This window comes from Palaemon carinicauda, chromosome 16, assembly GCF_036898095.1.
Source record: "Palaemon carinicauda isolate YSFRI2023 chromosome 16, ASM3689809v2, whole genome shotgun sequence".
Taxonomy (NCBI): Eukaryota; Metazoa; Arthropoda; class Malacostraca; order Decapoda; family Palaemonidae; genus Palaemon; species Palaemon carinicauda.
The window spans coordinates 1,436,104-1,460,256 of record NC_090740.1 but is presented as its reverse complement, the minus strand read 5'-3'; the positions used below and the strand labels follow the sequence as shown (position 1 = coordinate 1,460,256).

The window sequence follows — 24,153 nt, the reverse complement described above, 5'->3', positions numbered from 1 at the left end:
TGTGATTCTCGACAGTAAATTTACTTTTGAGAAACATATAAGGTCTGTGTCTTCTTCAATTTCACAAAAAATAGGCTTATTGAGAAAGTCTTTCAAGATTTTCGGTGATCAATCTATTCTGAAGAAGTGTTTTAATTCTTTCATTCTACCTTGTTTTGAGTATTGTTCTCCTGTCTGGTCTTCAGCTGCTGATTCTCATCTTAATTTGTTGGACAGAAACTTACGGTCTATTAAATTTCTTATTCCTGATCTAGATATTAATCTCTGGCACCGTCGTTCAATTAGTTCATTATGTATGTTGCATAAGATTTTTCACAACTCTGACCATCCTTTACATTCAGATCTCCCTGGACAATTCTATCCTGTTCGTAATACTAGGCAGGCAGTTAATTCTAATAGCCAGGCCTTCTCCATCACGAGGCTCAATACTACGCAGTACTCTAGAAGTTTTATTCCATCTGTGACCAAGTTGTGGAATGATCTTCCTAATCGGGTGGTTGAATCAGTAGAACTTCAAAAGTTCAAAGTTGGAGCAAATGCTTTTTTGTTGACCAGGCAGACATAGTCTTTTTATAGTTTATTTATGACATATTTGTTTTTGATGTTGTTGATAGTTTATTATATGACATGTCTGTTTTGACGTTGTTTCTTATTTAAGAATGATTTATTGTTAATTTGTTCTCTTCATTTATTTATTTCCTTATTTCCTTTCCTCACTGAGCTATTTTTCCCTGTTGGAGCCCCTGGGCTTATAGCATCTTGCTTTTCCAACTAGGGTTGTAGCTTGGATAGTAATAATAATAATAATAATAATAATAAAATCGCCTTTATTTTGATAATTCTGGATTTTCAATCATACAACAAGCTAGTCTATAGAGTGATGGTTTTGCTATTCACCAGTTGTATTATACAATAGATATGACAAACATTAAAATTTGTATGTATTTTGGGTTGTGTTATAACGGGAAATATATGGTGTTTACACCTATCCTGGTTGTAATTTTAACCATTTTTCAAGTCATTAGAACTTTAAAGTATATTAAATGTTTTATTTATTTACAAGAACAATTTGATATTATAAAGAAATACAGTATAGTACAAAGAAAGTATTGGAAATGGGTAGTAAACACATTTGAATAGGCAAATTGCTGGTTGCCATGGCCGCAATGGAATTATTTCTGTTAGTTGTGTGTTTCGAAATTCGCGATTTTCCATTTACACGAGGTCATTAATCGACCAAATTCTCGCATAATTCGGGACCCTACTGTATACAAAATTTTTGTTTCTTTGCAGCCAGTAAACATACTAAAGAGAACATGGAAACAAATATGAAACTCCTATTTATTTTTAATTTGAATGATTTCATGTAGTACAGCCGGCACTTTTACTACAAGACTTTGCAAAATGAAAAATAAAGAAAGAGTGAAACCGATACTATAGGTTGCCTGTGTAAAGAATACCTTTCTTTTTATCATATTATGAGAAAACCTGCTACCTCATACAGTTAGTTTCTCAGGAGGAGAAGTATCTAAAAGAAACAAATATTCATAAAATAATGCTATGGTTTACCAGGTTAATATAAGAACTAGTATAACATAACTGCTCAGAATACAAACTTACTTATTTTGAGAAGTAACATTTATGTTTTCTCCATCTGGCTTCAAGGGGATGACTTTAGTTTCTCCGAAGAAATCGTGTGTTACTGTAAAATTCAAGCAAAATACATCTTCTGCGTCATCCTTATCATAATCCAGTAATTCATGAAGACTTCTGAAATGTGGAGAGCACGCGGTCATTTATTTTTCAAAATCTGGTACAAAACAATCTTGTAGAAAACCCAATTATATAAAAAGAAAAATATTCAGCACTAATATATTACTTTTACAAAGCTTAATCGGAGCCTTTGTAGGGTGACGGCCAGATCCCGTAGAAAACGGGAATATTCTGAACTGTGGCCGTCGTTCTAAAAACGATTTTGGCGGGAGAAGCTAATTTAAAAAACCCACCTAACCTATGCTAAAAGCCATATCCTACCAGGGGGGCTTCGCCCCCCCCTGACCCCCCCCCCCCCCCCCTTACACAACAGTTTCCTTACCTACGAGTACGACGGGAGAAGCTAACTTAAAAAACCCACCTAACCTATGCTAAAAGACGTTTCCTTACCCAGGGGGGCTGCCCCCCCCCCCCCCCCCGGACTCCCCCTTACACAACATATTTAAGATCCGTAGACCATTTCCAAACGTTTTTATTCTATACAAGATGACAGTCGGGGCGATAATAAGCAAATTAGGACGCTTGGCCGTAGCGCTACAAACTACCACCCGCTTAATCATGCACTGTACAGAATTCCCAGATATAACATCTACTAGAATTGACTTTAATTAATTATATTTAGGCTAATAACCAGTGCACCCATGAAATTCCATCAAAGAAGAGCTCAAGCTAAAATAGAGGCAGATAAATTGGTGTACTGTACCTTGTTCTTGCACACAAAACCTGTCATATGGCAAGAACTAGTAATCCTCAGATTGCAAAATTCAATATCCTTCTTCCCTTTTAGTTCCAAGTTATAAAATTCTCTTTAGGATTTTGTTTTCCTATACTCTTACAAATTTGTGTTTGGATTTCTCATGCTCTGATTATAAATTATTTTATATATTTATGGAATATCATCATCATCTCCTATGCCTATTGATGCAAAGGGCCTCCATACACCTGAAAACACTAGCATGACCAAGAATTCTTCTTCATTCCCGGGGTTAAGCACTGCACTGTAATTGTTCAGTGGCTACTTTCATCTTAGTAATGGTAGAAGAGACTCTTTACCTGTGGTAAGTAGCTCTTTTAGGAGAAGGACACTCCAAAATCAAACCATTGTTGTCTATTCCTGGGTAGTGCCCTAGCCTCTGTACCATGGTCTTCCACTGTCTTGGGTCAGAGTTTTCTTGCTGGAGGGGACACTCGGGCCCACTTTTCTATTTATAGTCAATTTCTTTTAGCGATGCAGATTTGCACCGACTCGCAGCGGTGCCCTTTTAGCTCGGAAAAGTTTCCTGATCGCTAATTGGTTGGACGAGATAATTTTAACCAATCAGCGATCAGGAAAATTTTCCGAGCTAAAAGGGCACCGCTGCGAGTCGGTGCAAATCTGCCTCGATAAAAGAAATGGACTATAATTTCTCTTCCTCTAGTTTTGTTGAAGTTTTTATTGTTTAAATAGGAAATATTTATTCTAATATTGTTACTATTCTTAAAATATTTTATTTTTCCTTATTTCCTTTCCTCACTGGGCTATTTTCCCTGGTGGGGCCCCTGGGCTTATAGCATCGTGCTTTTCCAACTTGGGTTGTAGCTTAGCATTTAATACATACATACATACATATACCAACGCACTTCCCCCAATTTTAGGGGGTAGCCGACATCAACAAATGAAACAAAAACAAAAAAGGGGACCTCTACTCTCTACGTTCCTCCCAGCCTGATAAGGGACTCAACCGAGTTCAGCATTTAATAATAATAATAATTAAGAACATATATCAGTCAGTTGGTACACGCAGTTACAAGGAGAAAACCATTGATATCCAATGACACTTGGGATACAATTATAGAACATAAAATACATAAAAATCACTTTACCTGGAAAGGCATGGATCCAAATCCGACAGATCATCCAGAACTGAAGATTCTCCTAATAGCTTTTTGTACAGTATTAATGGAAAAGGCAAGTTTATAATGGTGAAGTTGTATATAGCAAGGCCACATACAATACCTGAAAATAAAAAAAATATATATATATATACATACATACATATACCAAGGCACTTCCCCCAATTTTGGGGGGTAGCCAACATCAACAAATGAAACAAAACAAAAAGGGGATCTCTCCTCTCTACGTTCCTCCCAACCTAACAAGGGACTCAACCGAGTTCAGCTGGTACTGCTAGGGTGACACAGCCCACCCTCCCACATTATCCACCACACATGAAGCTTCATAATGCTGAATCCCCTACTGCTGCTACCTCCACGGTCATCTAAGGCATCGGAGGCAGCAGCAGGGCCTACCGGAACTGCGTCACAATCGCTCGCCATTCATTCCTATTTCTAGCACGCTCTCTTGCCTCTCTCACATCTATCCTCCTATCACCCAGAGCTTTCTATATATAGTTTTAATATTACCGATTTGGTTACTAGAAGCTAAATCAAAATGGAAAAGCTGAAGGCCAAGAAGAAGAGGTTTCTATAAAAAGCTACCCCTTGAATCTATTATATTTATGTAATGCTTGGGTACTTTCTTCTTGGGTCTATCATTATGAATATGAATAATCCTTCAGATAAAAAAACTTATTTTGCAATGGGAGCTTCCTTTTGTGAGAGAAGAGAGAAAAGGAGGAAAAATATGTTCTAAATAGCAATTACTTACATACTAAGATGTTATGACAAATTACAGAATCAGTTCAGGTCCCCCAAAGAAGCACTATAGCTTCTATTAAACTTATGAGATTTGACATCAATATCATACTGTCAGGAAAACTATTATTATTTGTTATCATTACTAGCTAAGCTACAATCCTTTGGCAAGCATCCACACAAATATCTTTTAGCACAGGTCTAAAATACAAGAAAACACAATTATTCAAAATGAAAGGAAAGGAACGATAAGACTTGAACAGATTTTTTCAAAGGCAAAAGACTGACTGAAATGAAGAGTAAAAAAGTTTGAATAACAGAATTGAAAATGAAATACAAAGGGGGGGGGGGTGATTGAGAGATAAAACGTTATATGATATACACAAAAGTCCTGTCTTTCCATTCATGTTGTTTAAAATGGCAAGTCTCACCAATAAGAGCATAAGTAGAAGCCTGCTCAAGAGTGTCTTCCTTGAACCATATGGTATTTGTTTCAGGATATTGCGTAAACATCCCAAAATCAGGATTGAGAATTTCCCTGAGAAGTAGGAGGAAAAATTCCTTGCGCACACCTCCAGCATCCTCTGCTTCCTCACCGATAAAATGTACCTGAGAAAAACAAAGAGATAATTATAATTATTATTTAAGATAAAAATATACGTAAGAATATTTCAAAATGGAGATATTTAGAGGACTTTCTGAAATAAGAAATTAGAGAAAATAAAAAAGAACTAGACTTTACAATGCTAAGCCCTTCTCTACACAACATACACCATCAGGATGGAATACGTGGAAAATTCTATCATTTATAAGACTATTTACCTCTATTATTTATCAGTAACTTTTCACAATGACCACTAGGCCCTTAACCCTTTTACCCCCCGGGGTATTTGGAAATTTCCAACCCTTAACCCCCAGGGGGTTATTTTTTTCCCAGCACATTTTGCAGTATATTTTTTTTAAATTGCTCTAACAGCCTTAATTTTTGTCATAGAGAGGTCAGGTTGGTGTCATTCTCTTGGAAAATGCCTGAATTTTCTCAAAAAATTATCAAAAAATATAAAAAACTAATTTTTATAGCATTTTTTTGCAAGGACGTACTGGTACGTCCATGGGGGTAAAGGGATGGCTTTTGTGAAACGTACCAGTACGTCCTTTGGAGGTAAAAGGGTTAATAGATGGCAAATAGCATCCTTTGTCTCAATTAAAAGCTCAAGCATCTATATTTCCAAATGAATGAATTAAAACATTTGGTCAACAAAATATTAGTTCAATATGAAGTACTGTCCTTATAATACTTACCTTCAATGGCCTCTTAAATTCTGTAACTCCATGATGGAGCAGCTGACTGATTGTATCCTCCACAATGTTATTACGGTGTATGTTTAGATTCAGAAACTGTACTTGCCCAGGGTCCAACAACCAAAGCATGGGATTACTGTTAAAAACTGCTTCCTGTATGGCACCTTGCATCTGCGAGAGAGAGAAATACTTTCACTTGAAGAACCTCTGATTCCATAGATTCATAAATGAAGCAAATATTAATGAAAAAATACTAAGACTTTTTTCATATATGAAGCAATCATTAATGAAAAAATACTAAGCCTGTTTTCATAAATGAAGCAATCATTAATGAAAAAATACTAAGACTTTTTTCATATATGAAGCAATCATTAATGAAAAAATACTAAGCCTTTTTTCATAAATGAAGCAATCATTAATGAAAAAATACTAAGCCTTTTTTCATAAATGAAGCAATCATTAATGGAAAAATACTAAGCCTTTTTTCATAAATGAAGCAATCATCAATGAAAAATTACTGAGCCTTTTTTCATAAATGAAGCAATCATTAATGAAAAAATACTTAGCCTTTTTTCATAAATGAAGCAATCATTAATGAAAAAATACTGAGCCTTTTTTCATAAATGAAGCACTCATTAATGAAAAAATACTAAGCCTTTTTTCATAAATGAAGCAATCATTAATGAAAAAATACTAAGCCTTTTTTCATAAATGAAGCAATCATTAATGAAAAAATACTAAGCCTTTTTTCATAAATGAAGCAATCATTAATGAAAAAATACTAAGCCTTTTTTCATAAATGAAGCAATCATTAATGAAAAAATACTAAGCCTTTTTTCATAAATGAAGCAATCATTAATGAAAAAATACTAAGCCTTTTTTCATAAATGAAGCAATCATTAATGAAAAAATACTAAGCCTTTTTTCATAAATGAAGCAATCATTAATGAAAAAATTCTAAACCTTTTTTCATACATGAAGCCATCATTAATGTAAAAATACTAAGCCTTTTTTCATACATGAAGCCATCATTAATGAAAAAATACTAAGCCTTTTTTCATAAATGAAGCCATCATTAATGAAAAAATACTAAGCCTTTTTTCATAAATGAAGCCATCATTAATGAAAAAATACTAAGCCTTTTTTCATAAATGAAGCCATCATTAATGAAAAAATACTAAGCCTTTTTTCATACATGAAGCCATCATTAATGAAAAAATACTAAGCCTTTTTTCATACATGAAGCCATCATTAATGAAAAAATACTAAGCCTTTTTTCATACATGAAGCAATCATTAATGAAAAAATACTAAGCCTTTTTTCATACATGAAGCCATCATTAATGAAAAAATACTAAGCCTTTTTTCATAAATGAAGCCATCATTAATGGAAAAATACTAAGCCTTTTTTCATAAATGAAGCCATCATTAATGAAAAAATACTAAGCCTTTTTTCATAAATGAAGCCATCATTAATGAAAAAATACTAAGCCTTTTTTCATAAATGAAGCCATCATTAATGGAAAAATACTAAGCCTTTTTTCATAAATGAAGCCATCATTAATGAAAAAATACTAAGCCTTTTTTCATAAATGAAGCCATCATTAATGAAAAAATACTAAGCCTTTTTTCATAAATGAAGCCATCATTAATGAAAAAAATACTGAGCCTTTTTTCATAAATGAAGCCATCATTAATGAAAAAAATACTGAGCCTTTTTTCATAAATGAAGCAATCATTAATGAAAAAAATACTGAGCCTTTTTTCATACATGAAGCAATCATTAATGTAAAAATACTAAGCCTTTTTTCATAAATGAAGCCATCATTAATGAAAAAATACTAAGCCTTTTTTCATAAATGAAGCCATCATTAATGGAAAAATACTAAGCCTTTTTTCATAAATGAAGCCATCATTAATGGAAAAATACTAAGCCTTTTTTCATAAATGAAGCAATCATTAATGGAAAAATACTAAGCCTTTTTTCATAAATGAAGCCATCATTAATGAAAAAATACTAAGCCTTTTTTCATAAATGAAGCCATCATTAATGAAAAAATACTAAGCCTTTTTTCATAAATGAAGCAATCATTAATGAAAAAATACTCAGCCTTTTTAAAAATATTTGAAATAAAAACACTAGACATATATTATTATTACGATTATTACTAGTTAAGCTACAACCCTAGTTGGAAAAGCATGATACTACAAGCCTAGGGCTCCAACAGGGAAAGATAGCCCAGTAAGGAAAGGAAATAAGCAAATAAAGTATCTACAAGAGAGGTAATGAACAATTAATATAAAATTTTGCTTAACTCGTCTTCTATGTACTAAGGGCTGCATATTCTTAGTGCACGAAGGTTAACCCTTTTACCCCCAGGCTATTTGGTACTTTCCAACCCTTAACCCCCAGGCATTTTTTTCTTTCAAGCACATTTTGCAATATATATTTTTCAAATTGCTCTAACAGCCTTAATTTTCGTCATAGAGAGGTCAGGTTGGTCTTATTCTTTTGGAAAATGCCTGAAGTTTCTCATAAAGTTATCAAAAATATGCAAAAAAAAAAAATGTAAATAGCAGTTTTTTGCAAGGACGTACCAGTACGTCCATGGAGGTAAAGGGGTGAGTTTTGTGAAACGTACCAGTACGTCCATTGGGGGTAAAAGGGTTATGTATAGTACTATATTTTTAGACTAGACCTGAATACAATGCACATAGAAGTCATTGGTCATCTTTATTAAAATGGAACATTTAAATTCATTGACTTGTTCAACAATCAAAACATCTAAAAACAGGGCAATGTTATTTTGCTCCTTTCTATGGTAAATCTTATGGCTGGAGCCAATTAATCAACAATAGCAACAAAATGCTCAAGGTTAAAATTTTCCTTTTAAAATATCAAGAACATCATTAACATAGAAATAGTAAATATTCAGGGGTGACAAAATTGAAGGTAATAATCTTCTTCTTCTTCCCAGCTGGTTCCCATATTTATATGGGGTCGTTGTTGCGGATGAGCCTTTTCCATCTTTTTCTATCCTGCGCTTCTGCCTCATCAATCCCCTTCTCCTGTAAGTCTCCTCTCACACAGTCCCTCCATCTCTTTCTTGGCCTCCCTCTTCTTCTTCTTCCCTGAACCTCCATCTCCATAGTATGTCTCCCAACGTGGTCCTCATCTCTCCTCATCAGGTGTCCATACCATCTCAGCCTCCCTTCCTGCACTTTCTTTGATATTTCCACCACCTTTGTCGACCCCCTTATGTAGTCATTTTTTGAAGGTAATAATCTAGTACAAAAAATAAGATTAATGCATATAAAAGGGCACTGTACTGATTAGAAATTAAACGTACCTGCCGAGTGGCATCACAACGAAGCAGAATCGTTTTGGCCTGTGCGTCAAAGAGGAACGGATATTCACAGAACTGTATCATAGTCTGAAACAAAATTGGACATGTAGAAGAAATTACATCAAGAGCATAAATTATCACAAAATAATAAGCAAAACAAATTGAAACTTAGAATTCGTTAAGGCCAAATCTCAGACATGACACCAATATTGGAACTGACCTCTTAAATTGATGAAAAATTTCAGAATTTAATATAGTAAGCAAAACTACACTTGTAATAACCTCATATCTATTTTGTACGAAACTCGACTATTTGCCGACTTTTGTTGCTGGAAATCATAGGCTTGGAATTCAGGTTAAGCCTACCCTAGGGCAAACTTTAACAAAATTCTACTTACAAACAGCTTCTTGTAACCAATTCCAGTTTATAAGTTTAGGACTTTTTTATATCACATTTGAACAAGGAGTATTATCTTTGCTACTTCACTACTCTATATATCCTTACCATCTAAACGAAGGAATTTGAGCCGCTGAATAACACTATCTAAACAACGGAACTTGGCAGTTGGATACTAGCTAACAGTATTTACATACATACATACCATACATACATATACCAAGGCACTTCCCCCAATTTTGGGGGGTAGCCGACATCAAACAAATGAAACAAAAAAGGGGACCTCTCCTCTCTACGTTCCTCCCAACCTGACAAGGGACTCAACCGAGTTTGGCTGGTACTGCTAGGGTGCCACAGCCCACCCTCCCCCGTTATCCAACCCCAGATGAAGCTTCATAACGCTGAATCCCCTACTGCTGCTACCTCTGCGGTCATCCAAGGCACAGGAGGAAGCAGCAGGACCTCCCGGAGCTGCGTCACAATCGCTCGCCATTCATTCCTATTTCTAGCACGTTCTCTTGCCTCTCTCACATCATCCTCCTATCACCCAGAGCTTCCTTACTCCATCCATCCACCTGAACCTTGGCCTTCCTCTTGTACTTCCCCCATCAACTCTAGTATTCATCACCCTCTTTAGCAGACAGCCATTTTCCATTCTCTCAACATGGCCCAACCACCTCAACACATTCATATCCACTCTAGCTGCTAACAAATTTCTTACACCCGTTCTCACCCTCACTACTTCGTTCGTAACCCTATCTACTCGAGATACACCAGCCATACTCCTTAGTAGTATTTACATGAAACACAAATAACATTAGTAAGAAAGTAAGGAAGACCAAGGTTTGGGTGGATGGATGGAGTGAAGAAAGCTCTGGGTGATAGGAGGACAGATGTGAGAGAGGCAAGAGAGCATGCTAGAAATAGGAATGAATGGCGAGCGATTGTGACGCAGTTCTGGTAGGCCATGCTGCTTCCTCCGGTCGCCTTGGATGACCGTGGAGGTAGCAGCAGTAGGGGATTCAGCGTTATGAAGCTTCATCTGTGGTGGATAACAGGGGAGAGTGGGCTGTGGCACCCAAGCAGTACCTGCCAAACTCGGTTGAGTCACTTATCAGGCTGGGAGGAACGTAGAGAGGAAAGGTCCCCTTTATTTTATTTGTTTGATGTCGGCTAACCCCCAAAATTAGGGGGAAGTGCCTTGGTATATGTATGTACGTAAGAAAGTAAGGTCAAAAGAACATTCCTGTAACACAATTTCTAGCAAAAGATATTACAAAATTCTTATAATTATCTTAACACCATACTCTTGATTGCTACTTAGGGCCTAACAATTGGTTGGTAGCAGGGACACAAAACACCAGAACGAGTTGAGTAAACTCGTATACTATTGTATTTACTGGTCTTGTACTTCTATAACTTTAAAAAGTTACTTAAAGGATAAATCAGTCAAATTCTGAAGAACAAGAGGCACAATCACACCTTCTAAACTATACCCCTAACAATTTTAACCCTTTTACCCCCACCACAAGGTTAAATTTCGAGCACATTTTGCTATATATTTTTTTTAAATTGCTCTAACAGGCTTAATTTTTGTCCTAAAGAGTTCAGGTTGGTCTCATTCTTTTGGAAAATGCCTGTAGTTTCTCATGATATTATCAAAAATATGTAAAAACATGTAATTAACAGTGTTTTGCAAGAACGTACCGCTATGTCCTTTGGGGGTGAAAGAGATAAAATTTTCAAAATTCATATATTTTAAAATACCTCCAATGGTATCCATTTTTCTATCCATATCTCCCATCAAGTAACCCATACCAGATCATCTACTGTAATTTGAAGATCATTTACTTACATCAATCTTGGCAAATGGTCTGGCTTTGCTGCTAATCCAATTAAGATAGTCCCTTCGTATGTCTATCTTCTCGGCGATTTCAGGTATGTAAAATTCTTCGTATGGTATTCTGGCAGCTTTTGATCCCTTCTTCAAGTTCTCTTGGTGAAGAAGCCCTAGGACTTTTAAGGATGACTGTAAAACCCTTCTGTCCAACTTTAGATGATATGAAAAATAAAATAAATTAGAGGCTTGGAATCATTATTATTATTATTATTATTATTATTATTATCATCATCAAATGCTAAGCTACAACCCTAGTTGAAAAAGCAGGATGCTATAAGCCCAGGGGCCCCAACAGGGAAAATGGCCCAGTGAAGAAAGGAAACATGGAAAAATAAAATATTTTACCAAAGAGAAAAAAATATTCCAGAAATAAGAACATATTTCTTTTCAAAACTCATTTATAAACTTACCTCTGTGAAAGTATGCTTTTCTTCCTTGATTACTTGTACAACAACGTTTTTATATATAGCTAAAAGACGCAGCATGTAATCGCGGGGGAGAGTCATCATCCAAATATCTGGAAAAATGTTATCAAGATTCAACGTACAAAAAAGCCGAGCTAAAATGTTTATGGGCTCCACAAGGCACTAGAAAAGCTGGAAGACCCAGGCCTACATGGCTAAGGACTATGAAGCATGAAGTAGATGATGATGAATGGAGAAGTATTGATATATTATTATTATTATTATTACTATCCAAGCTACAACCCCAGTTGGAAAAGCAAGATGCTATAAGCCCAGGGGCTCCAACAGGGAAAAATAGCCCAGTGAGGAAAGGAAATAAGGAAATAAATAAATGAAGAGAACAAATTAACAATAAATCATTCTAAAAAAAAAGTAACAACGTCAAAACAGAGACGACGGGCAAAATCTAACCGAGGCCCTTTATATCAATAGGTGTAGATGATGATAGTGATGAAAATGTTTGTACTGATAATCTGCTATTTCTGAATTTCAAAAAAAAAATCAAGAGATTCAACCCTTGCCTAAAGTAAATATATTTTCCAATTGAAACAATTTTTCTACTATTGTATCTATATGCAAGTCAATGATTCAAACCTTTAGTGCCTCAATGAAACTACATGAAATTCATGTGCTATTCATTCTAAAGAATGAAGGGCTTCAGTCGAACGAACGAACAAAAAAAAAAAAAAATAAATAAATAAATAAAAAATAAAAAAACTATAAAATATTATCCTGATGCATATAATACTTATGTTCCTGGTAGAAACAATTGAGTTTGTTGCATATTAGAGCGAATTTGAAATGATAGCTCCCTTGTTCGAAGTAATAGGGGTATGTCTTTTACGTCAATGAGACAAAGAAATTGTGCAGAAGAAAATTTGAATAAGCTTATATCAATTGTTGGTGCCTAAAGATAACAATTTAAGAAGCACTTCTGTATTTTCTTATAAGTCATTGATTATTTTCACCAAATTTTAATTATGTATGTTGAGGGCCAAATTTATCCTCAAAATAAAGTGCATTACAATTACAGTACAATCTAATGTTCAATAATTTAGACAGAAAAATCATGGTGGATGAGCAAAAGATTTTTAAAGCTACCAAGTTTGTGAATTCAAAATTATAAGATAATCAATTGTGTAGCTATTAAATTTCCTTTAGCTATGTAAGTATAATTTCTAACAAACAGACAGAAAATACTGCAAAAGTAGTACTCACTAAGCATGCTTGACATATGAATTTCGAGGCTAAGTAACGATTCCGCAAATGGCATCTGCAACGTATACATGTTCCGTGCATCAGAGAAGTTTTGGAAGAGAGGCAGGACTATATAGCTTCGAAGACAGTCGAAACATTTTGGTTTCGACGGTAGCTGCTTTACGGCTTGAAAAATCCCATTTTGTACCTGTCATTTCAAGACATCAGTAGAATGCAAATATTGAAAGTATGCAGCTTATGGCAGCAAATGAAATGACAAAACTTTATGCTTCATCAATACCTGTCAGTTATTAACCCTTTTACCCCCAGGCTATTTGGAAATTTCCAACCCTTAACCCCCAGGGGGTTATTTTTTCCCCCAGCAAATTTTGCAGTATATTTTTTTTAAATTGCTTTAACAGCCTTAATTTTCGTCATAGAGAGGTCAGGTTGGTCTCATTCTCTTGGAAAATGCCTGAATTTTCTCAAAAAATTATCAAAAATATGAAAAAAAAACATTTTATAGCATTTTTTTGCAAGGACGTACGGGTACGTCCATGGGGGTAAAGGGATGGCTTTTGTGAAACGTACCAGTACGTCCTTTGGGGGTAAAAGGGTTAACTGAAGGGAATCTGAAGGTCTTCACATTACATGCAACTAAACATACGTCAAATTCTACAATAAATAAGAATAACACCTTCAAACGCAAGTTCTTAACCTTCTAAGAGATAATAATGAATGGCATTACAAAGGTAACATTTATTTTTCAAACATTCTTTCAAAAAAAAAAAACATTTGTGAGTTGTAATAAATCTATCAGAATCTCTTTAATAACCTATGAGATGTGATGACAAGCAAGCGTAGAGGCAATACTCACTGCAATAACACAGATGTCTACAATGAGACATTTACAAAAAAATAATTATTTCCCACAATTTTGTTGGTAGTGGACCATGAAAGACATCTAGATGCCTTTACGATACAGGTGCACAACTTTGAGTAATATATCTGTTAACCCTTTTACCCCCAAAAGAACATACTGGTACGTTTCACAAAAGCCATCCCTTTACCCCCTGGGACGTACCGGTACGTCCTTGCAAAAAAATGCATATTTTTGATAATTTTTTGAGAAAATTCAGGCATTTTCCAAGAGAATGAGACCAACCTGACCTCTCTATGACAAAAATTAAGGCTATTAGAGCAATTTAAAAAATATATACTGCAAAATGTGCTGAGAAAAAAATAACCCCCTGGGGGTTAAGGGTTGGAAATTTCCAAATAGCCTGGGGGTAAAAGGGTTATGAAACTAATTAAACTTAAGATGAATTGCTATAACTTACCACTTCAGAAACGGATTCTCTTGGCAGGCGCCCAAGTTTTGCCATATAATCTTCAGCAAGTCTGTAATCCAAGCCATGACTGTGCTTCTTAGATTTCTTGTCTAAAAATGATGCATTCCAACATGACAGTGATCCAAAAGCTGTTTCCATATACCTAGTAGGAAAAAGTTTAAATTGTAAAATGATAATACTGTACTGTACAATACTACAGAGTTTCCCTTTACAAAGATACATATTCAACACAAATATCTATACCTACATATGTTGGTGTGGTACTGTTATAAACACACATTAGTGTTCTATCTCATGTCTCTTCAATGTGATATAGATTTGTTGGACTTCATAGGTTACTTCTTCTGAATAAGTCTAGTTAAGTTAACTTTAAAACAGTTTATTAGTAGCTCCATCACTGGAGTATGGATGGTTTGGTCGGATGACCATTCCGTATGACAAGATTAATAGAACTAACAAAAATATAGGTTTTGGTGATAACGTTGTATGAGTTATCTCAGCATTTATTACAAATATGATTACACAAGATTACTACCGGAAGCCATCTGGTTCCATGCAGAGACCAAGAGGTCAACTGTTTCTCACGAGATGCTTGTATTGTGTTGACATTACATACAAAATGTTTACCTATGCAATGATTTAGCTTGGTCTTACACATCCTGTTATGACTTGACATTCACACTCCATCTCCCTATGATTCATTTGGTTATAGGTTTATAAATGTATATGTATATTACACATACATACTTTGTTTTATATTTCAGTGCAATATCCTCTAATTTCTTAGTTGTATCAGTTGTAATCAAAAGTTCCCCTGATTATCAGCTTATTACAACACATTAAGATACCTTGCCCCAGTTTTCTTAGCAATTACTGCTTGGAGTGTATACTGTACTGGAATTCTTCCGGAGATATCGTTTATGTTTTTTATCGTGTCGGGGCGATAATATGATTTAAATATCCGTTGTGAAGAATGCGTTTCACTCAACATACCACTCAGAGGCCTCACCCTGGTTTTCTTTGCAATTATTGCTTGGAGTGTGCACTGGAATTGTTTCTGGGATATTATTGACTTTTTATATCGTGTCTGGGCGATATCATTTAAATAACCTCTGTGAAGAGTGCGTTTCACTCAACATACCACACATGAGAAGTATATTTCATTTGTTGCTGATTAAGTTGAATAAAACAATGCCATTAGTAGTGTTTCTAATTGGCTTTGTGAAGTTCTACAATACCTAGTCCAAAAATGCTGTCTTTCATTACTAAAGGCTTAGTGACTCAAGCTTATCCAAAGCTGGATGCAGATTACATTACACCAAAGAAAATTTTGAGTACTGTACATATATTGATAAAAATGGGTGTAACTACCCTTCCTAATTTCTTTAAAAAAATCATAATTTAAATAATCATTAGCTAATCCTCTTCTGAAATCCATTATAAATTGGTTAATCTGATCATTACTTACGTAAACAGATCATCATCAATCATGTCTTCAGCTCCTAGAGCTAACATTCTATCAATCTGGGACTGATCAACGTGAAACGGCTGCTCAGCGGGTATCTTTTCACAAAAATCGACAGCCCTCCCAGATTCCTTAGACACAGTAGCTAAACTGGAATCTCCACCAGCATAAATCTGAAATGCAAGGAATCAATTGTGATATTATTATTATTATTATTATTACTATCCAAGCTACAACCCTAGTTATAAAAGCAAGATGCTATAAGCCCAGGGGCCCCAATAGGGAAAAATAGCCCAGTGAGGAAAGGAAATAAGGAAATAAATAAATGAAGAGAACAAATTAACAATAAATCATTCTAAAAAAGGCAACAACGTCAAAAACAAATATGTCATATATAAACTATAAAAAGACTCATGTCCGCCTGGTCAACAAAAAAGCATTTGCTCCAAATTTGAACTTTTGAAGTTCTACTGATTCAACTACCCGATTAGGAAGATCATTCCACAACTTGGTAACAGCTGGAATAAAACTTCTAGAGTACTGCGTAGTATTGAGCCTCATGATGGAGAAGGCCTGGCTATTAGAATTAACTGCTTGCCTAGTATTACAAACAGGATAGAATTGTCCAGGGAGATCTGAATGTAAAGGATGGTCAGAGTTATGAAAAATCTTATGCAACATGCATAATGAACTAATTGAACGAGGGTAAATGTCCACAAGTTACAAAACCTAAGTCTTCACACAGTTTAAAAACTTGACATGGATATATTTGATTATTTTTTCTTCAACTATAAAATAATTTCCTTGAATAAGATAAGACCAAAGGCACTTCCCCCAATTTTGGGGGGTAGCCGACATCAACAATGAAACAAAACAAAAAAGGGGACCTCTACTCTCTACGTTCCTCCAGCCTAACAAGGGACTCAACCAAGTTCAGCTGGTACTGCTAGGGTGCCACAGCCCACCCTCCCACATTATCCACCACAGATGAAGCTTCATAATGCTGAATCCCCTACTGCTGCTACCTCCGCGGTCATCTAAGGCATCGGAGGCAGCAGCAGGGCCTACCGGAACTGCGTCACAATCACTCGCCATTCATTCCTATTTCTAGCACGCTCTCTCGCCTCTCTCACATCTATCCTCCTATCACCCAGAGCTTTCTTCACTCCATCCATCCACCCAAACCTTGGCCTTCCTCTTGTACTTCTCCCATCAACTCTTGCATTCATCACCTTCTTTAGCAGACAGCCATTTTCCATTCTCTCAACATGGCCAAACCATCTCAACACATTCATATCCACTCTAGCTGCTAACTCATTTCTTACACCCGTTCTCACTCTCACCACTTCGTTGCTAACCCTATCTACTCGAGATACACCAGCCATACTCCTTAGACACTTCATCTCAAACACATTCAATTTCTGTCTCTCCGTCACTTTAATTCCCCACAACTCCGATCCATACATCACAGTTGGTACAATCACTTTCTCATATAGAACTCTTTTTACATTCATGCCCAACCCTCTATTTTTTACTACTCCCTTAACTGCCCCCAACACTTTTCAGAAAAAAGTGGATAAATGATGCCAATTATTCGGCAGCCATTGTATTTATACTAAAATGTTTTAGTATTATCGTGTCAAGACTATTTAAAAAACCATCGCACGTATAATTTTAAAATCCTGACTGATGTTGTAAGCCTGTGATTTTATCCTTCAGGAAGCATCGTAAAAGTTGTAGAATATGTCTAAGGGAAGAACTCCAAGTGATTTTATCCTACTATAAGCATTATAAACATTGTGGAGACTGCAAAATCCTAAAAGAGATCATTTTTGGAGATCAGATCTCCAGGACACCTACTTTCCTATTCCCATCCATTTATCCTTTTAAGGTTTTTGCCATATACAACAAAGATATACTCATTTTGCTTCCACTGCTTTGGATAATAAGAATTCGACCAGGCCAAAGGCCAGGCACTAGGACTAATTAGGTCAGTCAGCTGTGTTAAATACTCAAGTTATTACAAATTAAAAACATAAAAGATATTTTCAAAACCCCGCATTCAATTCACACATGTACATACATACATATACCAAGGCACTTCCCCCAATTTTGGGGGATACCCGACATCAACAAATGAAACAAAAACAAAAAAGGGGACCTCTACTTTCTACGTTCCTCCCAGCCTAACAAGGGACTCAACTGAGTTCAGCTGGTACATTATCCACCACAGATGAAGCTTCATAATGCTGATTCCCTACTGCTGCTACCTCCGCGGTCATCTAAGGCATCGGAGGCAGCAGCAGGGCTTACCGGAACTGCGTCACAATCGCTCGCCATTCATTCATTCACACATGTAAAACAATCAATTCATTGAAAGAAAAATAAACTTAATCTAATGAAAAACAGATAATCAATGGGAACATCTTCATCAACATCTAAACTATCAGAGATGGATTTACCAATGAGATGGTACTTCTGACGCTGATATATAAATTTTGAGAAATGTCCCCAGCATGATATATTTTTCTGATTCCCAAACCTCTCGAGATTTCAATGATTATTTCTAAACAATTAGGGGCAGATTTATTGCTATAAATACACTACAAACCTAATTCATCCCTTTGCAAATAAAGTGGCAATTTGTTAGTATCCATGTAAATTCTTTCGACAGGTGAAGTTTTAAATGAACCTGCAAGAATTGTAAAATCAATATTTTCTATTTCCAATTCTACCAATTTAGTTTTACATCCAAAATATATATTCAACATCTGTAAACAAACACTGATCTACACAGAGAATCATACAGCCTCAATAATGACTTTTAAGCTGCTCACCAACCAAAACCAGAAACCACTCTACATATACTGTGAACGTATTTTTGTTCGTGGGTACCAATTTTCGTTGTTTTATAAAAAAATGTTGGTTCGTGGATTCATAAATTCGTGGATTTCCGTTTTAAAACTTTTCCTCTTTGGTTATTAGTTGAACCCCAATTATGGTAAAGTGTCCATTTGTAATGCATTGCTTTTATTAATTTATTAAAAATTTTGATAATTAACAATAATTAAGGGATTACCTATCACTACAAATGGTTATAATGTCGCCGCCAAAAAAGAAAATTACAGAACTACCCAAGTTTTTCTAATATAGCATCCCAAGCCAAAACATTACTCAAAAGCTTTTGTTGTTACTCAGTGGTAATTAACAACCTTTAAATAGAGATGAGATAGTTAGCAGGCATATCACTTTCAAACAATTATTATAGTGCACACCAAAATAAAACATATTCACAATAACAAATAAAAATAATTAGTAATCCACAATGGTTTAAAAAATGGAGGTCACCAACACAAAACGAATGTGTCAAACTTCAATACCAAAATCTGACAGTGTATAAAAATTTTCGTTGGATTTGTAATTCCGTGGATTCGCCCACCCACGAAGACCACGAAAATTAGTACACCACGAACAAAAATACGTTCACAGTATCCCCTTATCATTAATGCCCAGATCTAGGACCATCTAAGATTCACAGAGTTTTTGACGCTATCCAGAATAATTTTCCAAGCCTGAAATCCTAAAAAAATATTGACAGTTTCTACGCAACATTTGAAGGATCACTTATGGCAGTATGATTTCAAGGTGGGTAAAATCGAGGAAACAAACTTAACAAAAAAAAAATATTTGAGCATTGCGTGGACACGATAAGAAGATGAGTAAAAAAGTTACTAACCTTCTGGACATAAATTTTAGGAACATCATCATCTTGATCTTTCTCAAGCAATGTCATGCCTCTGGGAGACCTCCAAGGACCTACCACAACTTGTGGCAAATTTGTATTGCACGGAGTCTTGATGCCCAGTTGACCGGATAATCCTTGACCAAATGCATACACATGACCCTGCAAACAAATATGGCATATTTACTTATATGAAGAAAACTTTCAAAGAAAGCTTCCCATAATATACCCAATGAATCCACATTTTAAATCTTGGCCTTCTGTCATTGACTCCTCCAAGCTGGTTTGTGGTGAAAGACAGAAAAAAGATAAAGTGAGAAAAAAAAAAACAGGAAAAAAATCAAACAAGAGTACCAAAAAAGGTACAGTTGGACACAGGAATTCATGGTACACCTTGCTATGAGGAAGTGCACCCAGGATCACCCGTGCTGCACAACGAGTTCACGTGTTCAGCCCTGCCACCGCGAAGTAAAGGTCTGACAGTGCACTTCAAAGGAGCGAGGTGTGCCAGGAATCTCCTGCGTCCAACTGTACATAGAAGTTTTAATATATGCTTTCGGTAACTGAAGAGAAAAGGAGGCTTTAACTTCTGACAGAGGACACACCAGAAGGATAAAATATATGGATAACTGAACTCTATTGATATTTATTATTTTGATACTTATCTACACGTCACACATTGCTTACATCTATAAAAGTGCGGGTTTTTTATATTTCAGGATCCCCAATCCAGGGAAGAAAGGCCTACGTAATTCCTACACCTGGCAAGGAGTCCCTCCCCATACCTCTTGGTCCTTAATAAACAGAATCACATGAAGTTGAGAGGAGAGAGAGACATCAGGTGACCTAGAAGTACACATCAAAATAATAGATATGAAAATTCTATTTATTTTGATAAATACCTCTAGGGCATATTGCTGACAACCACAGCTCTTTAACCCTTTTACCCCCAAAGGACGTACTGGCACGTTTCACAAAACTCATCCCTTTACCCCCATGGACGTACCGGTACGTCCTTGCAAAAAAAATGCTATAAAAATTTTTTTTTCATATTTTTGATAATTTTTTGAGAAAATTCAGGCATTTTCCAAGAGAATGAGACCAACCTGACCTCTCTATGACAAAAATTAAGGCTGTTAGGTCAATTTAAAAAAAAATATACTGCAAAATGTGCTGGGAAAAAAATAACCCCCTGGGGGTTAAGGGTTGGAAATTTCCAAATAGCCTGGGGGTAAAAGGGTTAAGAATCAAGCTTGACTTATTGGGCTGATTAATCTGCATCCTTTGAATAATAATAAACCACAAAATCCTTGAGGTAGGCATGTGGAAATTAAACAACAACATTAAAGTTAATTTAAATAGTTACCTCCAGTTCTTGTCTCCTCTAAATTAAACATTCTGTGAACATTTAAAGATGAAACCTAACAGTTAAAGGAATCATGTATAATATCCTGCTGCCTCACCATTTTCAAAATTAAGGTCAAAGCTGCTGAACACAATCCACCATCTTGAGCTTTATTACTGCTCTTCCACTTCTAGATTTATAAAGAATTTTTGAAAATCGGTAAAATTGTTAACCCTTTTACCCCCAGGCTATTTGAAAATTTCCAACCCTTAACCCCCATGGGGTTATTTTTTTCCAAGCACATTTTGCAGTATATTTTTTTAAATTGCTCTAACAGCCTTAATATTTGGCATAGAGAGGTCAGGTTGGTCTCATTCTCTTGGAAAATGCCTGAAGTTTCTCAAAAAAATTATCAAAAATATGCAAAAAAAAATTTAAATAGCATTTTTATGCAAGGACATACCGGTACGTCCATGGGGGTAAAGGGATGAGTTTTGTGAAACGTACCAGTACGTCCTTTGGGGGTAAAAGGGTTAAATCTCTTGATTATTATAATTATCAGCAGAAAGAAAAAAAGGATTTTAGTTGTCCTTACTAGCTAGCATGAAAAGGCAAGTCCCAGAAAGCAACTAGACATTTTCTAAGAAATCAGACGCCTAGATTTAGGCTTGGAGGGAAATGTTTCTCTCTAATCAAAAAGTTTCCTAAAAGACCCAAAATAGTAATAATTTTTTTCAGAGAGCCTATAAACTAACTAATCATTACGCTTTGAAACAAGTCTAAACAATGAAGAACATCACAGTTCTCAAGTGTTCCTTTACTATTTCTATACTACTATAGATTATCAATAACATTAGCCAGCCAGATTGTTAATTAACCCTTTCGACCCCAAAGGACGTACCGGTACGTTCTTGCAAAAGACTGTTATTTACATGTTTTTGCATATTTTTTATAACTTTATGAGACACTTCATGCATTTTCCTAAAGAATGAGACCAACTTGACCTCTCTATGACAAAAATTAAGCTTGTTAGAGCAATTTAAAAAAAAATATATAGCAAAATGTGCTCGAAATTTAACCTTACCTTGGGGGTAAAATGGTTAAAAAAAAGTAGCAAATTAGCCAGTTCACGACTCATCAGTTTGGACTTGTGCTAAATGCAAGCTGAATAGATAACTTCGTCCACATATTAACTGAAGACTCTGATTTGTAAACAGGAGTTAGATTATCAGTAGTTTCCACCGCAGATCTGATCTTATTCCTAATATCCTCAAGCAAGAGAACTCTTGCTTGTAGCATTTCAACATTAACCACCGAAAAGTCGCATGTCGCAGATATAAGCAATGTGTTTATTTCGATACTTGCCAATAGGTCACAGGATGGCCATCTTCCCTCCTCACTTCAAACGAGGTTATGTATATGACTGGGGGTCTCTGTTTACTTTAAATTGTGGGGACCAAGAGGTGGGGATGGGGGTTTACTTGGCATAGGATCAATTTAGGCATCTCCTCCTGACTGGAGGGGGGGGGTTCCTAAGCCTGGCGATCCCCAAAAGAAAGGGTTATGTGAGGATTTTTTCTTTTGTCAAACATCAAAAAAAAGGGTTATGTGAGGATTTTTTCTTTTGTCAAACATCAAAAGAAAGGGTTATGTGAGGATTTTTTCTTTTGTCAAACATCAAAAGAAAGGGTTATGTGAGGATTTTTTCTTTTGTCAAACATCAAAAAAAAGGGTTATGTGAGGATTTTTTCTTTTGTCAAACATCAAAAAAAAGGGTTATGTGAGGATTTTTTCTTTTGTCAAACATCAAAAGAAAGGGTTATGTGAGGATTTTTTCTTTTGTCAAACATCAAAAGAAAGGGTTATGTGAGGATTTTTTCTTTTGTCAAACATCAAAAGAAAGGGTTATGTGAGGATTTTTTCTTTTGTCAAACATCAAAAGCTTGTACTTGGTAGATAAAGATATAAACAATGTGAGAGGTACGTTATCCAAATAATAAATTTAATAAACAACCTTGTTTTTTTGTTTTTTTTTATCTCAAAATAAAAAGTTTATAGGCACACATGCATGGTGTTCTTAGTTAGTCAATAGATGATCTTAAATTTACAATCTGTGAATAAAGGTTATTGTAAAAAGGCCTACAGTAATGGGTTTGTAAGCCAATCAAATAAAAGCAATGGCATTTATCCTTCAAAAATTAAAGTCAAGTCCTTGATAAGAAAATTTTCATGAATAAAAAACATTTACCAGGTCTATTTCAAGGCCTTGAAGAGATCCTCTGTTATATTCTGAATACAATGGTACATATGAATTAAAAAATAATAATAATAATAAAAAAAAAAAATATTTGGGATGCTCAGAGAGTTTTCTTTTTTTAAATTTCCCAAATTGGGTACAGTACCTTATAAATTATATTTAGGTCTAAGCATTCAGCAATTACTACAATTAGTTTCAATGGACTTAATTGCAAGGTCATAATAAAGTAAAAAGAGTTACAAAATATGACACAGTAAATTAAGGAAATCATCATTGTTATGGTACCAAAATAATGAAGTAAATTAGATTGCACTGAAGAAATTAAAAATATATATATCTTTTAAGAAAATATTATCTAACCTCTATACAAAAAAGTATTTGTAGCCTTACAAAAACTAAAAAAAATACAAATCTCTTCTTCACATAGAAACACCACAATGTTTGAGATATAAGGAGTTCTAATAATTCCCTTCTCTCAAAAAAGATCTTAATAAAAACATGGACAGTCTGGCTTTGGTGAGAGTATAATAAAGCCTTAGTTAAAGTTTTCAAAAACCCTAACATACCAAACAAATCAATAACGCTTGGTTATTGACGCTGAAGTCTCTTATCAATCAGCCACGTTTGCATTATAACAAACGTCTTATCGAGTGATTGACGTCAGCAATAGTAACCTGACGAAATTAAAATAATAGAGTAATGCTTTCCATGAAATGAAAGTGAAACATGAGATAAGAGGAGAGAAAAACAATCTATGATAGTTGAAAGACATATCAACCAAAGGATAGAATTATAAAAAGGAGGATGGGGTTTAGACAAGGCTAGGCAAAAATTAAATGCACCCTATAGTCAATTTTTTTAGCGATGCAGATTTGCACTGACTCGCAGCGGTGCCCTTTTAGCTCGGAAAAGTTTCCTGATCGCTGATTGGTTGGACGAGATAATTCTAACCAATCAGCGATCAGGAAACTTTTCCGAG

The 24,153-nt window shown here is 35.2% G+C and overlaps 2 protein-coding genes across 6 annotated transcripts in view; both read right to left on the bottom strand.

The window, feature by feature from the left end:
- The window catches only part of LOC137655613 (serine-rich adhesin for platelets-like), a 488,048-nt gene that overhangs the window by 287,819 nt on the left and 176,076 nt on the right, over nucleotides 1-24,153 (bottom strand). The window lies entirely within an intron of this gene.
- LOC137655611 (probable E3 ubiquitin-protein ligase HERC4) overlaps nucleotides 1-24,153 on the bottom strand; it is an 82,012-nt gene that overhangs the window by 14,065 nt on the left and 43,794 nt on the right. For all 4 annotated transcript variants that reach the window (XM_068389516.1, XM_068389515.1, XM_068389514.1 and 1 more), the window contains 11 exons: nucleotides 19,567-19,734; nucleotides 15,834-16,003; nucleotides 14,354-14,507; nucleotides 13,035-13,221; nucleotides 11,763-11,869; nucleotides 11,308-11,502; nucleotides 9,059-9,142; nucleotides 5,710-5,880; nucleotides 4,839-5,016; nucleotides 3,637-3,769; nucleotides 1,621-1,770 (listed from right to left, as the gene is read on the bottom strand). In XM_068389516.1, the coding sequence (XP_068245617.1) occupies nucleotides 1,621-1,770; nucleotides 3,637-3,769; nucleotides 4,839-5,016; nucleotides 5,710-5,880; nucleotides 9,059-9,142; nucleotides 11,308-11,502; nucleotides 11,763-11,869; nucleotides 13,035-13,221; nucleotides 14,354-14,507; nucleotides 15,834-16,003; nucleotides 19,567-19,734 (1,697 nt within the window). The remainder of the gene's footprint in view (nucleotides 1-1,620; nucleotides 1,771-3,636; nucleotides 3,770-4,838; nucleotides 5,017-5,709; nucleotides 5,881-9,058; nucleotides 9,143-11,307; nucleotides 11,503-11,762; nucleotides 11,870-13,034; nucleotides 13,222-14,353; nucleotides 14,508-15,833; nucleotides 16,004-19,566; nucleotides 19,735-24,153) is intronic.